The sequence below is a fragment of the Mytilus galloprovincialis genome, chromosome 6, assembly GCF_965363235.1.
Source record: "Mytilus galloprovincialis chromosome 6, xbMytGall1.hap1.1, whole genome shotgun sequence".
NCBI classification, from domain to species: Eukaryota; Metazoa; Mollusca; class Bivalvia; order Mytilida; family Mytilidae; genus Mytilus; species Mytilus galloprovincialis.
Window position 1 is genome coordinate 74,987,466 of NC_134843.1, and position 16,359 is coordinate 75,003,824.

The 16,359-nt window shown below is 30.7% G+C and overlaps 1 protein-coding gene across 11 annotated transcripts in view; it reads right to left on the bottom strand.

The window, feature by feature from the left end:
- LOC143080326 (uncharacterized) overlaps window positions 1-16,359 on the bottom strand; it is a 48,736-nt gene that overhangs the window by 30,363 nt on the left and 2,014 nt on the right. For 6 of the 11 annotated variants that reach the window (XM_076256120.1, XM_076256117.1, XM_076256116.1 and 3 more), the window contains exons 2-5: window positions 5,616-5,686; window positions 4,713-4,891; window positions 3,950-4,091; window positions 2,533-2,646 (exon numbers count right to left, since the gene is read on the bottom strand). In XM_076256120.1, the coding sequence (XP_076112235.1) occupies window positions 2,533-2,646; window positions 3,950-4,091; window positions 4,713-4,891; window positions 5,616-5,686 (506 nt within the window). Of the gene's footprint in view, window positions 1-2,532; window positions 2,647-3,949; window positions 4,092-4,712; window positions 4,892-5,615; window positions 5,687-7,264; window positions 7,391-16,359 lie in introns of those variants that run through there. The other 5 variants (XM_076256121.1, XM_076256119.1, XM_076256118.1 and 2 more) reach the window with 2 other exon arrangements.

The window sequence follows — 16,359 nt, forward strand, 5'->3', positions numbered from 1 at the left end:
TTCTTATACTGATAGGTGTAGCAGAATATTATTAATAAACTACATCTTTAAACAAATTTTACATCCTTCAATGGACAAAACAAGCCATCTAATCTAAATATGTCAGATATAAAAAAAAAAAAAACAAAAAAAACTGAAGAATAAACAAATAAATCATAAAAGATGTCTTGGTACTTAACAGTTTGATGTTCTTGTCTTTTAACTAGGGTTAGAATTAAACTGAACAGTTACTCAAAATTTCCGTAAAATTCTGAACCAGATGCTAAAAATCAGAAGTATGGTTAAGATTTCGAGTATAAAAAATCAATAAGAATCTGATTGGATTATAGATTCTGTGTCCATACTTCATTAACAAGGATCTAAAAACACTCTGGTCTTATTTACAGTAACTTTCTCTTCTAATAATTAAAACACCAAGCAAAGCCATTGTGTATTCTTTATTAAGTTGTGTATTATTACAACAAAACTTGATAATTCCAAATTAAAAGGTCTATAAAACAAAGGACAGGTCAATGTCAAAGCCTGGACACAGGATCGATATTTTCATCTGATAGAATCAGTAACATGTTCATTTACCTATTACAAAAATAAAAGTTCTGAAGAGTAAAATTTTTTTTCTAATTTTGTTGGACAGAATTATAAAAAAACAAGAATGTGTCCAAAGTACACGGATGCCCCACTCACACTATCATTTTCCATGTTCAATGGACCATGAAATTGGATAAAAAATATAATTAGGCATTAAAATTAGAAAGATAATATCATAGGGAACATGTGTACTAAGTTTCAAGTTGATTGGACTTCAACTTCATCAAAAACTACCTTGACCAAAAACTTTAACCTGAAACATGCACTTTCATTTTCTATGTTCAGTGGACCGTGAAATTGGGGTCAAAAGTTTAATTTGGCTTTAAAATTAGAAAGATCATATCATAAGGAACATGTGTACTAAGTTTCAAGTTGATTGGACTTCAACTTCATCAAAAACTACCTTGACCAAAAACTTTAACCTGAAACATGCACTTTCATTTTCTATGTTCAGTGACCGTGAAATTGGGGTCAAAAGTTTAATTTGGCTTTAAAATTAGAAAGATCATATCATAAGGAACATGTGTACTAAGTTTCAAGTTGATTGGACTTCAACTTCATCAAAAACTACCTTGACCAAAAACTTTAACCTGAAACATGCACTTTCATTTTCTATGTTCAGTGGACCGTGAAATTGGGGTCAAAAGTTTAATTTGGCTTTAAAATTAGAAAGATCATATCATAAGGAACATGTGTACTAAGTTTCAAGTTGATTGGACTTCAACTTCATCAAAAACTACCTTGACCAAAAACTTTAACCTGAAAAACTTTAACCTGAAACATGCACTTTCATTTTCTATGTTCAGTGGACCGTGAAAATGGGGTTAAATCTCTAATTTGGAATTAAAATTAGAAAGATCATATCATACAGAACATATATACTAAGTTTCAAGTTGATTAGACTCCAACTTCATCAAAAACTACCTCGACCAAAAACTTTAACCTGAAGCGGGACAGACGGACGAACGGACGAACGAACGGACGAACGAACAGACGGACGAACGGACGCACAGACCAGAAAACATAATGCCCATAAATGGGGCATAAAAATTTTTAAATAGTGAAAGCATGTACTAGAGTTGTCATTAGTAAAGAGGTTTATATAAAAAGTAAAAGTTTGTGTATGACCTTATGACAAAACCATTGCCATACACATATAAGCAATATAAAATATATATTGGAATTAAGATAAAATCCAAAGATATACCATCTCCAAGCTAATCTACATCATGTTCTGTGCTACAACCAACCATGATTAATTAAGTGGACAAGATAAAGCATCATTTGACTAAAGAAAACTACATAATTATGAAGCCTAGTTGTCTAAATTGTCTTAGGGCATTTGAAACAGGGCTAGCTGTGTTGTGGTTTATTTCTTTTCCATAAAACAATATGAGGTTAAAAATACAGAAATTTGATGTAACCTTACAAAAATTCTGTTCTTATTTGTATAAGGATAGCCAAAAGTCTGAAAACACACAACTGGTCTAGTATTTTTTTGTAAACTAGTACCCTTACAGACAAATATGGGAATTCAGTTTTTTTTTAATTTTAACATTTAAATCTTTTACTGTGCAATGAACACTTTAAAATAATGAGTTATCTCCCATTAAAAACAAACTGACAATTGATATAGATGATATGGCCTTATCTCAATCAAGAGGGTAATGTTTATTGATTTCTACAAGGAAAAAAACAAAGAATTTTTTCCACAACACCACCCATTAACAACCTGATTAGTATTCTTTAATAGGATTAATTGAGGATCTTTCATCAGCTCTAAATAAAAAGCTACTTTATAATGAAATGAAGATTTTATGTTAGTGATAGGATTATACTTCTACTATGTTTTGTACGAAAAGATTGTTAATGTATAATAAAATACACAGTATAAATATAAAAGAATTCGATAAATAGTTTGACTACAGATTGTGTGATGTGAACCTTTGGGTTTTTGTGTTGTTGTCGGGTCTGATGGCCTCGGAAGCCGGCTTGTATTTTCGTTGCTGCTTTGTCAAGTTCGGTTTGTTCTTTAGCCTCTGGTTTCTTTGATTTTGCCTTTAACACAGAAAATCAAACTTACAGAAAACCTTTACACATAAATCCTTTTTGTCAAAATACTGACCACACAAATAAGCGTACAGAGCCCAAAAATCTGTATGCAGTATCTAACGGTATGTGGATGGGTGTAAAAACTATATGCGATATTAAAACCTGAGATTTTTAGTTTTTGGTTTAATCATATCAAAAAATGAAATATCTAATAAATATCAATATAACAATTCAAAACTTCAAATAATTCAAAATCCAACAAAAATGACCAACAAGGTTTTTTAAACATGATTTTATTGATTCGTTTCTTTTTCAATTATATATTAATCTCTAGTTCTCAAAATTGTAACATCTCAAAACAAACAACGAGTAAAATCCATATGGTCTGACAGTTTTCTTCTGGTCCAATACTGCAATCATTTCCTTTTACCAATTTTAGAATAAACAATAAGATCATGTTTTGAGAACTTCCCTCATATTGATGAATCACTTTTTCTTTGACCTCATTAAATTTTTAAACCCTGCTTGAATTTTTTCAGTAGCTTTTTGAACATCAGGATCATCAAGGTCAATATCAACTTCTTCCTCTTCCTCCACTTTAGGGGCCTCTGCAGTGGCTCCCCCTGTGGCTCCTACCTCAGTATTTTCATTAGAGACGAGTGCCTCATTTTCATCATGGGGATTATCTATATCTGTTGATGATTGGTCCTAGTGTTTTAATAGGGGTAAATATGATAAAACTTTTGAAACAGTCCAATGTTTCAGCATACAATAGCTGATATTTAGATCACATGACATCATACATAAGGAAAAAGGCTACTTCAAGGTTCAGATCTCTGGGAATTCATTTTCTGTTAAAATTTCCTTACTTACAACAAACATGATATATATCAACTTGAATTTTGATCAAGTCTTCAACTATCATAGCATAAAATTTTTGTAATTATTTTCAGACAATTGTGAATTTTTGTTTTTATGGGAAATAAAGAAGTCAGCTAAGAATTTTGTTTCATATAACAAATATGATCAAATATAAGGTATTGATTGAGTATTCTGAAAATATGTGCTTCTTGGTCTTTTTAAACCTTCATTTTTTAACAAATAAACTCATTAAAAGGTAATTATATTGGGACAAACATGTAAAAATTTCACACTACCGTTAAAAAGATATTCACACTTCATCAATAGGTGTATTAGTACAGCAAAACATAGAACAACAATTCTATTTTTACACATTTTTAAACAATTACACAAAATTGCACACATTTTCCCCCCTAAAAAAACACTACACAAGGATTTTCTATATTACCTTTGTTTGGACGTCTTTTCGTGCTTTATATCCTTTAAATCCTGCCTGTATTTTAATGGCTGCATGTTCTACATCAGGATCTGTTAAATCTATATCTACTTCTTCTTCCTCTGCTTTTGGTTGTGCTGGGTCTTTTTCTACACTGTGTAAAATATTTTATACTGGTACTCAATCAGAATTTGCCAAGTAGGCTTCATTAACGATGAAAAGCACATAAAAATATTACACGAATTCCATTACACAGCAACAAATAATTTAATAGTTCTTGATTTCTCATGAATTTCTTCCTGTATGATCATTTTCAGTATGACACAAACATGTAGACCTATGACACGAACATGTAGACCTATGACACGAACATGTAGACCTATGACACACCAGTTATTTTACCAGTTAACGGAATGATTCTATATAGAAAGAATCAATTTTTCAAACAGAAATAATTATATAGATTCTTTAATTCTTTCTAATGCGAATGGTATTCTTTGGATAGAATTTCTGAGAAACCTTGTTTCTTTAAGCGTAAGGGTAAGGAAGATCAATCTGTAATTCTTCTAATCTGTAAACTCTGATGTATATTTTTTTTTTCATTGTAAACTTTTTGACTTTTTGCATATTTTCTCATTGCATTTGGCTGGTTTTTTCAATGTTTGTCTTTTGTAAAGAAAGAGATATGTCCTAAAATATATATGATACATGTAACAGTACAATTAAAAAAAAAGGGTTTTTCTCAAAAATCTCCAGAAACAAAGTATTAAGTTACATCATTTGTTTGACTTTTTCTCTATCCTGGTGACCACGGAAACTTGATTGTATTGTAAGGGCTGCTTCTTCCTCCTGCATAACTTCAACCTTTTTGACTGCATCATGACGACGGAATTCTGTTTGAATTTTTAGAGCAGCGTCTTGTTGTTGTGGATCACCAGAATCAACCACAGGACTCTAAAAATAGAAAAGATAATACAGATCATTTAAAATCTATTCATGGTTAAGATGTAGATGATATAAAAAGAAGGCAATGATTGCCAATTAAACAACTCTTCACAAGAGACCAAATGACACAGAAATTAAGAACTATATAGGTCATCGCATAATGAACAAAGCCAATAAAACCGCATATTCAGCTATAAAAAGCCCCAAAATGAGCCAATTTAAAAGGGAAAACTAATGTACCCCGAGTTATAATTACAAAAATATTAGCCTTCAAACTGCATATAATGGAGACAGTTTTTTTTTCATATTTGAACATATCTTTTTTATTTAAATGTGGATAAATTTTTTTATTTCAAGATTACCCAATTTTTGAGGTTTTATCATTCACTTCTATCAAATAAGGGCATTTGAAAAAGCAAAAGCATTTTTAAGAAGAAAATATGATGCAACCACCCTAAAAAAAAATTAATTTGGAAATTTACTACTTTGGATATCATACCCATACTGATTGTTCTTATTATATGAAGGAGTTTTAACCTCCAAGCGATGTAATTGACCAAAGATAAATTAGAGAACAGATTTATCTCTAGTCTTCTCATCAAATCAATATAATTTGTATCTAACATCATTAGAGGTGACTTGGGTAATTCATTGTCTGGTAGTATCAAGTCCAGTGGGATATATCTCACTTATTTACGATTTGACTCAATTGATTTTTAAGACAATATCTTACCTTAAACGAGTCATTGTTATAGAACCGATCTTCTAGTCTAGCACCATGTACAGCTGGGTCATGTCCAGTTTCTGAAAAACAATACTTTTTATTAGTTTTATACATCTATGCATTTCCAATTAGTTTAATCATATTTTATTGTACAAAAAGGGCAAATGTTATTAGACACAAGCTTGGAAGTAAGTTAGGTCTTCTCCAATATAAGAAGACCAAGTATTGCATTCATTAATGGAACTTATACCCTTGAGATTTCATATTTATATCACTGATCATATAACATACTAATGGTGAGGATAGGATTTGCCTGAGATTCAGTCCCTCTTTCTGGAATATTTTTTCCATCCATCAAAGATTAGAACCTCATTAAATTGTTTTCCATACAGACATGCATTACAATGAATTATTCTGATATTCAAGGCTGTAAAAAGGTCAAAATATACCATTAAAATCTATCTTTTTATAAATACTACCTTATTGAAGATTTTTTACCTGAAGCCATGTTTTATATTAAAATGAATGATTCCGATATTTAACGTTGTCACAAGGTCAAAATATACATGTTAAATTTATCCTTTAATAAATAATACCTTATTGGAATTACAATTATCATTAAGAATTTAAATCAAAACTTCTTACTTTTATGCATTTTTTGGTACAGATAAAAATCCACCGTTTGTCGTTTCAAATAAGGATAGTAAGAGGATGAAGAATGTGATAATTAAGGTTTCTTAGCGATAATTTGTTGTTCAATAATGGTCTCATTGCATTAACTTACGTCAAGAAAAAATGGACGTCAGACTACACTATGTCTCTAGACAATGCCTAGATTAAAACATATACTTTTATCAATAAACAACATCAAACAGACCAGAATTTTTTTTTCCAATAAACATCCAAATTTGATTAGTTCCCTGAACACAGACAAATAAAATGCTTTAACCGTTTTTTGGCTTTTTAATGTACTCTGTTACACAATAACTTAATCACTAAGCCCTAGGATAAAATCTTATAACTATTATTTGACATGCAAGTTTCCTCTGTATAATATTAAATGGAACTGATCCCGTAATTTCATCACTGAAAACGCAATAATCAATACTCGTACAAATGTAGCCATTATTTCTTTTGATTAATGCCTGAGGTGCTTTTCACTAAGCATCATCCATCACTTCAAAACACATTTTCCGACATAAACATTCAATGTTAAGTAAAAAGAACTTTTATACTTGATGTAAATTGAAAAGAAATGTGGTAGATGAAATAGGGCACTTTATTTCATAGGGTAAAAACAATCAATGGAAACTCTCTGCATGGTATTTTAAAGGACAAATTCAAACTTAATAGCCAGTCTCAATCTTGACCTTTAATTGCTACAGAAGTCCAAACATGTTAAAGTTATCAATATGACACCACAAAGTTGATTGCAAATATTAATAATCAAACACATTTAAAGCCAATTTCAAAGATCGATATGAAAGAAGTCTTATACTCTATATATATTACAACAACAAAAAATGTTACACAGGAGAAAAAGTATTTAAAAACAAAAAGAAAGGTTTTTATACTCATGTTTTTTTAAAAGAAACTTAAAATTGTGTGATTTTTTACCAATCAACTTCTTAATTTTAATTAATCATTTTTAGAAATACCTCCATTATTATGTGCTTTATCCTCCTCATCACTTGATAAATTCCTTTTTTTTGATTCCACAAAATTCTTCAACCTCGAAAATTTTCCTCCCATTATGGTTTTCCAATATACACAATTATTGATCAATAAAACTTTTTTTTGTTTTCAGATACAGTCCAGTAAACAGAAATTTATTGCTCTTCATTAAATATTGATATTATCACACATTTATCATGATCCAAATGTAATTCACTACAACTTTAAAGTGTGAAAAACAATTTAGAAAATGCTTTTATACAAACTAAGTAATTTTCCATCTTTCTGAGTTCAATAGCAACATTTAAAGAAATTTTGGAAGCAAGAGTATCGTAAGTCATGAACCACTTTGATTCTCTTGGGAGTTACTTGTCTATCCAAACATGGAAGGGGAATAATGGTAGAATAAACGATGTCAATTATGTATAAAAATCAATAACATCAATAAAGATTCAAATTCAATTGCTAAATTAATAATTATATTGATAATTATAGCAAGTTTCAACATCCGTAGCAATCACATGTCAGGGATCTATAAAACAGGAAAAATTGAGCCATTATGAACTACTTCTTCGATCAGTTCCATTCTAAAGAAACAGCAATTAGACAATTGTTACGCAAATTCAGTTAAAAAAAAAGTATCATAAGACATAACAAAAAAGGTCAAGGACAGTGAACAGATTTGGACCTGACCAATCATTACCAGTATCTCTGACAAATTATGTGCAGTCTTTTTTTTACATTGAAATTAATTAGGACCAACTTACAATATGCATTTAGTTACAAATATACATATGTTGGTGACCAGTTCAAATGGCATGGCCATGAGTCAACTTATAATATAGCTAGTAGTCTTCAGGACTAGTTTAAATCACATTGGAAAAACTTATACCAGTTACAAATGTATCTTTATAATCAGTCCAAGTCAAATTGTTCAACTGATAAAACTAGTGATCTTCAGGACTACCCTTAGTCAAATTGAGATGGGTCAACTTATATAACTAGCTAGTTATCTTCAGGACTAGTCCAAATGAGATGGGTCAACTTATATAACTAGCTAGTTATCTTCAGGACTAGTCAAAATGACATGGTTCAACATATATAACTAGGTAGTTATCTTCAGGACTAGTCAAAATGACATGGTTCAACATATATAACTTGTTATTTTCATAATCAGTCCACATGTGTAAACTAAATTGTTAAATTTATATAACTAGAATCTAGTTATATAAATTGAACATTTAGTTACTAAATATCTTTAGGACTAGACCAAATGACATGGGCTAATTTATATAACTAGTTATCTTTAGGACTAGATCAAATGACATGGGGCAATTTATATAACTAGTTATCTTTAGGACTAGACCAAATGACATGGGCCAATTTATATAACTAGTCATCTTTAGGACTAGACCAAATGAGATGGGCTAATTTATATAACCAGTCAGGGGACTTACTGAAATAAGTGATTTTTAAATCACTTATTTGAGTAGCAAATTCGAAGTTTTGTCAAAAATTGGGATTTTGTAGTTTTTTTCAAAATTTTAAACACATAGATTTAAATAATATCTTTCAATTAGTAAAATTGAAAAAAAAATGAACTTTTTGCTTCTTTTAAGTAGCAAGGTTTATGCCTTTGATGCTATCATTTAGCTGAAAATTCTGTTTTAGTTGAAATAATGCTATTATAATGGCTTTACATAATGAACTGATACTTTCTTAAAAGATTTTTCCCAGCAGTGGGAGTATTTTTCCTGTGAAGTTCAAGGTTTCATCTTCAGATTATGTAATAAAATATAAATATAACTAGTTATCTTTAATTTTAGTCCAAATTAAATCAAGAAAACAAATTTTAGAAGGCAAAAGAACAGAAAGTCTTTTTGTAAGTATGATAAACTTTCCAAAATTTTTCAAGGGCTTGGGGGTTGGTTTTAAAACATTTGCAATCACCAGAAATTGCTCTCAATGGAATTCATACATATTTATACAGTCTGCACCAAAAACTTTTTCAACTACTAGTCCGAAGACCAATATTCTGACATTTTTCTTATTTGGCCAAACAAAGTTTTGCAAAAGTTTACTAGTCCGAATGAAATTTTACTAGTCTGGGGCATCGGACTAGTGGCTAAACGTGCAGACTGTTTATACCTATTTCTAATGTGTGAATGTAAGTATCGGCATCTAATTAATTTTATACAATATATTAAGCGCACAGAGCATTTCATTTGAATGATCATTTATGTATAACTATAGATACCACATTGTGTCTCAATATGATTAAGACAGACAGACAGGATCAATACATATGGATGAATGATCATTTATGTATAACTATAGATACCACATTGTGTCTCAATATGATTAAGACAGACAGACAGGATCAATACATATGGATGAAAGATCATTTATGTATAACTATAGATACCACATTGTGTCTCAATATGATTAAGACAGACAGACAGGATCAATACATATGGATGAATGATCATTTATGTAGAACTATAGATACCACATTGTGTCTCAATATGATTAAGACAGACAGACAGACAGACAGACAGACAGACAGACAGACAGACAGACAGGATCAATATATATCAATGGAACCTTGTATACATCATGATTCAAGTCAATACCCAAATAATGGTCAAATAGTGTCAATATCAGAAAATTCAAGGCTTTTTTTCCAATCAAAAATAACATGTTGTGTTCCGAAATGCCTTTTTCTTGGCAATGGCAAAGGGCTAAGAATTGTGACTTTTCGTTTTGTCCTATACAGGATTTTCAATTTAATAGTAGCCAATGCAACAGCTATGTAGCTCTACAATGGGCACCTGAAGGGAAAAGAACTAGAGGAAGGCCAAAAACTACATGGAGAAGAACAACAGAGAGAGAAAGGAACCAACAAGGATGGACAAGTTGGAATGTAGCCAGAACAGCGGCAAAAGATAGAAAAGGGTGGAAAAGCAGCGTGGAGGCCTTATGCGACTTCTGGCGCGGAGAGAATTAAGGTTAAGGTAAGGAATGCAATAGCTGTTGTTTTAGTGAATCAGTTTTCTTTTAGGCCAAAAAAAAATATATGTCTGTTTCCTGCTTCCAAGGCAAATAAATCAGGGTCGGTAGGTCGGGATTTTTTTTTTTTTTTTTTTTTTTGCACTCCCTGTCAGATTTGCAGTCGGTTACATGTCATGTTTGGTTAGGGTCCTGTACCCCAAAATGATTTAATCCCTTTAAAGAAGCTTTAATTGAATAATCCTCCCAGTGCTGACATTTTTTAAACCTTAATTGTAGCACATTTGTGCTGGGAGCAGCCATTTTGATTGTTTGGGCATAGTAAAATACGGATCTGGATCGGACCGGAAATGAATTTTTCCGGACCGGAAACGATTTTTTTCCGGATTTGAATAAAAAGATCTAGGGTCGGGGGGTTTGAGTCAGGGTCGGTCGGGAAACAGGAAACAGACATATATTTTTTTTTGGCCTTAGAGAGCTGACCTAACTTTTTGGAAATTTTAGGTTTGAACATTTGATTCTTAAATTTTACCCGTCTTGAAGGACCTGAACTTTTTAAATCTTTGTTTAATTAGGCCAAAAAAAAATATATGTCTGTTTCCTGTTTCCCGACCGACCCTGACTCAAACCCCCCGACCCTAGATCTTTTTATTCAAATCCGGAAAAAAATCGTTTCCGGTCCGGAAAAATTCATTTCCGGTCCGATCCAGATCCGTATTTTACTATGCCCAAACAATCAAAATGGCTGCTCCCAGCACAAATGTGCTACAATTAAGGTTTAAAAAATGTCAGCACTGGGAGGATTATTCAATTAAAGCTTCTTTAAAGGGATTAAATCATTTTGGGGTACAGGACCCTAACCAAACATGACATGTAACCGACTGCAAATCTGACAGGGAGTGCAAAAAAAAAAAAAAAAAAAAAATCCCGACCTACCGACCCTGATTTATTTGCCTTGGAAGCAGGAAACAGACATATATTTTTTTTTGGCCTTAGTGGTTAGGTGCTATATGAACGAAATACTTTTGAAATTGTCAATGTTTATAAAAAAAAATCCCCCTTCATTTTAAAACAATGCACTGATAAATGAAGAAGAAAACTTCTTGAACACAAGGTAACAGTCATCCAGAAAATGAATCATTTAGTTTTGAAAAAATAGCATGTTTTTATTTCTTCATAAAAAGGGCATTTAATGTGCAATATTGCAGGACTCATTAAATTATCTCCAGCAATTTACATTCAAAATGAGTGTGTAAAGCTTTTTGATTAACAGATACAACCTTTTTAATTAATTATTATTATAGTAATTTTAAGGGAAATAGGTCAAAGATTTTTTCTTGCATTCTCCACCTTTTCTAAATTATAACAGTTGTATAGGTTGTGTACATGTAAGCCGTATCAAATACTGGGAAATAGTATAACCATCATGACTATATGATTTATAAAACAAAATCTATAGTTAATTATTACAATCTTTTGGCCAAAACATCATGGTGTAATCTATATTACAAGTTATTACAACTTCTGTAGGTCAATGCACAGACAAAGATGACCAGTCACTTTGATTGATTATAATAACACAATAATGTTTATCAAAATCTCAGCATTTATCACATAAATATAAACTAGTAAGGGAGAATAAACAAAATGGTTGAATCCATTTGATATGGTTGACAGTTCAAATTGTTTTTTAACATTGCTTGTAAACTGGCTACCAAAACTGAAAGTACTCTAGTACTTCAGATCTAGAATCATAGGGAGAAGTAACACTGTGTGACAGGGAGATGATGGTGAGACTTAAAAGAGAAGTGCTTGTTCCCTTCAATCTTTCCATATGTATCCTACCCATACTCATTTATTTTTTTTGTATTTTACGAATCCAATAATGTTTTATTTTAAGTCTGAGACTACTATTTTAGCTACTGTCTTAAATTGTGTTTTTTTAAATAACACAATTACATTTTCCCACTAATCATGTACAATGTAATACTACCATCAAGTATCTAAGACTGTTGCAGATTTAATGAACAAAATTCAATGAGAAAAAGAAATAATCATTTATCAAATGAGGGTTCTATAACAATGTATAAGGAATCTTTTGTGTTAAATATATTCATTGATTCTCATAAAAAGAATTCATTATCTTTACAATTTAAGTTACTTACTTACATGTAAATCAATAAATCAAAACAATGCATTTGCATAAAGATATGTATTGTAACTAAGGGAATCTAATAAAATATAATGGATGTAAGCTGAATGCATATTTTTCTCTTTACACTTGAAAAGTTTCTCTAACATATCAAGTTGTTCAAAATGGAAACTTACAGATGACATGATTGACAATTTGAAGATCAGGGGAAACAAATATAGGTTTTAGTGGCTTAGTTGTCTAGCAGCTGGAGCATTGATAACCCATAAACAGAATCTGTTAATGTCTAGTTAGAGCAGCTTTGAACCATGAAAGATTTTCTTGAAAATTTGAATTAAATGAAGTTTTTTTTTTATAAACCTGAATATTATATATATACATTTGTACTAAGTTGGAACATTTTTAAATGGTCTTATACATGTATGCAGCTATGTTATATAAAGTAGGCTAATTTCTGAATTATTACAGTGAAAATACCTGCAAACATTCGCAAAATTTGTGCTATTCATACATTTTACCTTTTAAAAAGTCTATTAACTAAGCACACAACATGCATAAAATGGACAAAGTGATGAGTGTCAGCAGCTGTCACATACTAATAAACTCCAGTCTAGCTACATGTAGGTACTCTAAATCTGTAGCACATGTTTCTTGACAGAGTTTATAGTTCCATCTAATCTAATTTAAGTTTCAGTGATCAAATCAATGCAGTTTGTTTTTAAAATAATACATTGTACATGAACAAGGGCTGTGATTTAACATTTACTTTTGAAGTTTTGAATTGAACAAAGACAGTTGGGTATACATGTGAAATATTATAAACATAAAATTACATTTGGGGGAGATCTTCTGACTAATGAATGGTCATACAGCAAACAAGAATTTTCTACTTAATCATGTTAATACATTTTGTACATTGTATCTGCTAAATTAATGTATTTCTATAAGCTGGTAAATTATAAATGTGCAATGTACATGTATGTTATTGTCAAATATACTAGCCTACATTTTATGAAACCTTAACAGATTGAGTTGGGGGCAATTTTTACCAATTGTGGCCCCAAAATTCCCATTCTTGTTTAAACTCTGGACTTGGTACCAGAGATTTGTGTGGGAGGGAGTCCCAGGAGAAAACCACTGACCCTCAAATGGACAACTGACAATCCTAGTCATTTAAGATTGGAGTTGAGAGCACCAAAACGAGCATGGTTCAAACTCACAACCTGTGTTGACTGGCTAGTGATTGCAGTAGTTACTTCATAGACCACTCCGCCACTGAGGCCCTTAGAAATAAGTCCATTTCTGATTTATACTTCGTAAAAATTATTTCAATAGCAGACAAAAATAATTTACAAAATAAATGTTTGACAAGCTATTTGGAAAAGAATATGACGTTTTTACTGCAATGAATGGATTAAACATTACAGCTGATTAGTTACTGGGGGCAACTTTCATCACGTTTTAATGAAATAACAAACTTATTTTGCGGTCAAAAATAAGATTGATCTGATGTCCGCTTTGGAGTAACAAGTACAAAAATAATGTATTGGAAGAGATAAAAAATTGTCTTATTATTAAATAACCTGCAACAAACTGTAAAGTAATTTGATCTATAAAGAAAGTAAAATGTTATTAAATGTCTTTGAATTTCTTTAATTATTAATAAAAAATTGATGTTTCATTGCATACATGTCAAGTGACATGATAAAAGCGTGTAATACACGCTTTTTCAACGGTTTACACGCGAGGATTTTGTCACATGGCGTGTACACACTTTTCACCACTTTACACGCAATTACACGCTTTTTCGTTCTTTTCATTTTTTGGTCGTTAGTGATATCGCTATTCTCAGGTTTTTTCCTTATTCGGCGATAAACATCGAAAAATTCGAAGTAATTGTTTGGCTGCCACATTGTTTATTTTTCTATATGACAAACAGTAAAAGGTAAGTAGTTTGTGATTAGTTTTAACGATTTTGTGACTTTCTTTCAAATTCACTTTATAGGGGAAATGTGCACAGAAAGAAGTCATTTTCAGGGCCTGTACCGTCGTCTAAAGTGCCGATTGTTAAGCCAAAACGATGTGTACGGCAAGATTCAAGATTTATAAATTATTATATTTTTGAGTTTGAGTTTAAATGATCAAGTGACAAGTAACGCATAATTTGTGCATTCTATGTTGCAATGAAAAAAAAAAACCAATACATGTGAGAGGAGATATACAATGTAGCTATTTGAATAAGCATTTAACATGTTTATCTAATGGAAATCAAATTTATAAAACATTTTTCTTTTTCAATTTCAGTTTCAAATCTAGCCAAAACAGCAACAGATTTCTACAAGCCATGGGGATAAAATATCACAAAACTGTTGGATCAGCTCTCATAGTACCAGCTTTCTTCTGATGAACTACTCAGTTTTAACCAGGCAATAGCAGTGGGAGCAATGGCAGAGATAAAAGATGACATTTTACATTGCAAAAAAAAACCCAACATTATGACATTCTTTCAAATCTTGATGAAGCTAATTCAGTCATATATCAATTCCTACTGTGGGAGAGCCTTTTCAATTATAAAGAAATTGACACTGAATTCTGATCAGAACTTGACTATGTTATATTTGTATTGTGTGCTGTTATCAAATAAATGCAACTAAACTTGAAACTGGCAGTTGTTTTGAATATGTGCCTAGTGGTGGTGCTTTAAAAGCAACATAACAGACCAGTGTTTAATACAATAAAAGTTCACAGTAGAATATATATTGTTTTTTATATTCACAACATTACCACATTCATATTAACAAGTCCGCATCTACGTCATGCGTTTTCACACGCTTTTTGACATATCATGTCATGTCATGACATGATTTCCCATTGTCAGAGGTTGACATGTATGGTTTCATTGACCAGGGATGGGCACGATTACTGACAAATGTAATCGATTAATAATCGATTACATGAAGGATTTTTGTGCAATCGATTAATAATCGATTACTCAAATTTTAGTATGTAATCGATTACAATCGATTACTTTATCAAAAGTAATTACATTACTTTTCGATTACTGTCAATTACATACTTCAAAATTTCAACAAAAAATAACAGGAGTAAAATACAATTTTATTGCTCAACATTTGTATAGTGAAAATTAAGATCTTTACCAAATGCATCATTCAAAGCATTGTTTCTAAATTATAAGTTAATAGCTGTTTTTTTTTAGATCAAATCTCTTGATGAAGATTAGAAATATTTAAAAAAAATCTTGAAATTTTGATTTTCAACATAAATGAAAGATGTCATTGCATTGCAATACTCACTTATTCATAACTAATTGTTTTTCAAAAATTTAGCTTTCTTACTGACTTAGGTTAGCTTTTTTGTTTTTACCCTTTAAAATAAAATATTTTAGTATAGTTAATTATAATGTTTAAGGAAATATAAAAAAGTAGAATAATTAATTAGTTCAGCTAATTTTTAAGATCAAAATTTATTTTTATAATGACATGCATGATTTAAACCTTTTGTTTGGATAACCACCTTAATTACAGATTATTTATCTGCCACTGGAGTACATTTTATAACCTGGGGCTAAATATTGTAAATTTCCTTCTTAATTAGACATAAGATAATTGAAATAAAAACAAAGTTTGATTGTTATTGACTAGAAGACTTTGATCATCTCATTAGTAAAGGCAAGAATGTTGTTAAGATTTGTTAACTTCTTCAATCAAATTATATACAAAATAGATTTATAGTGTCAAAGGGATACATCTATTTCTAAAAAGAATTGCTATGCATTGCCATTGGTTCATTGTTAAAAGGATTTTGTGTTTTTTTTTAAATTTAATTTATATACATGTTTATCATAACATTTAAGAAATCAACTGTTTATCTATTCTAAGCTTTAATTTCAACTCTGAT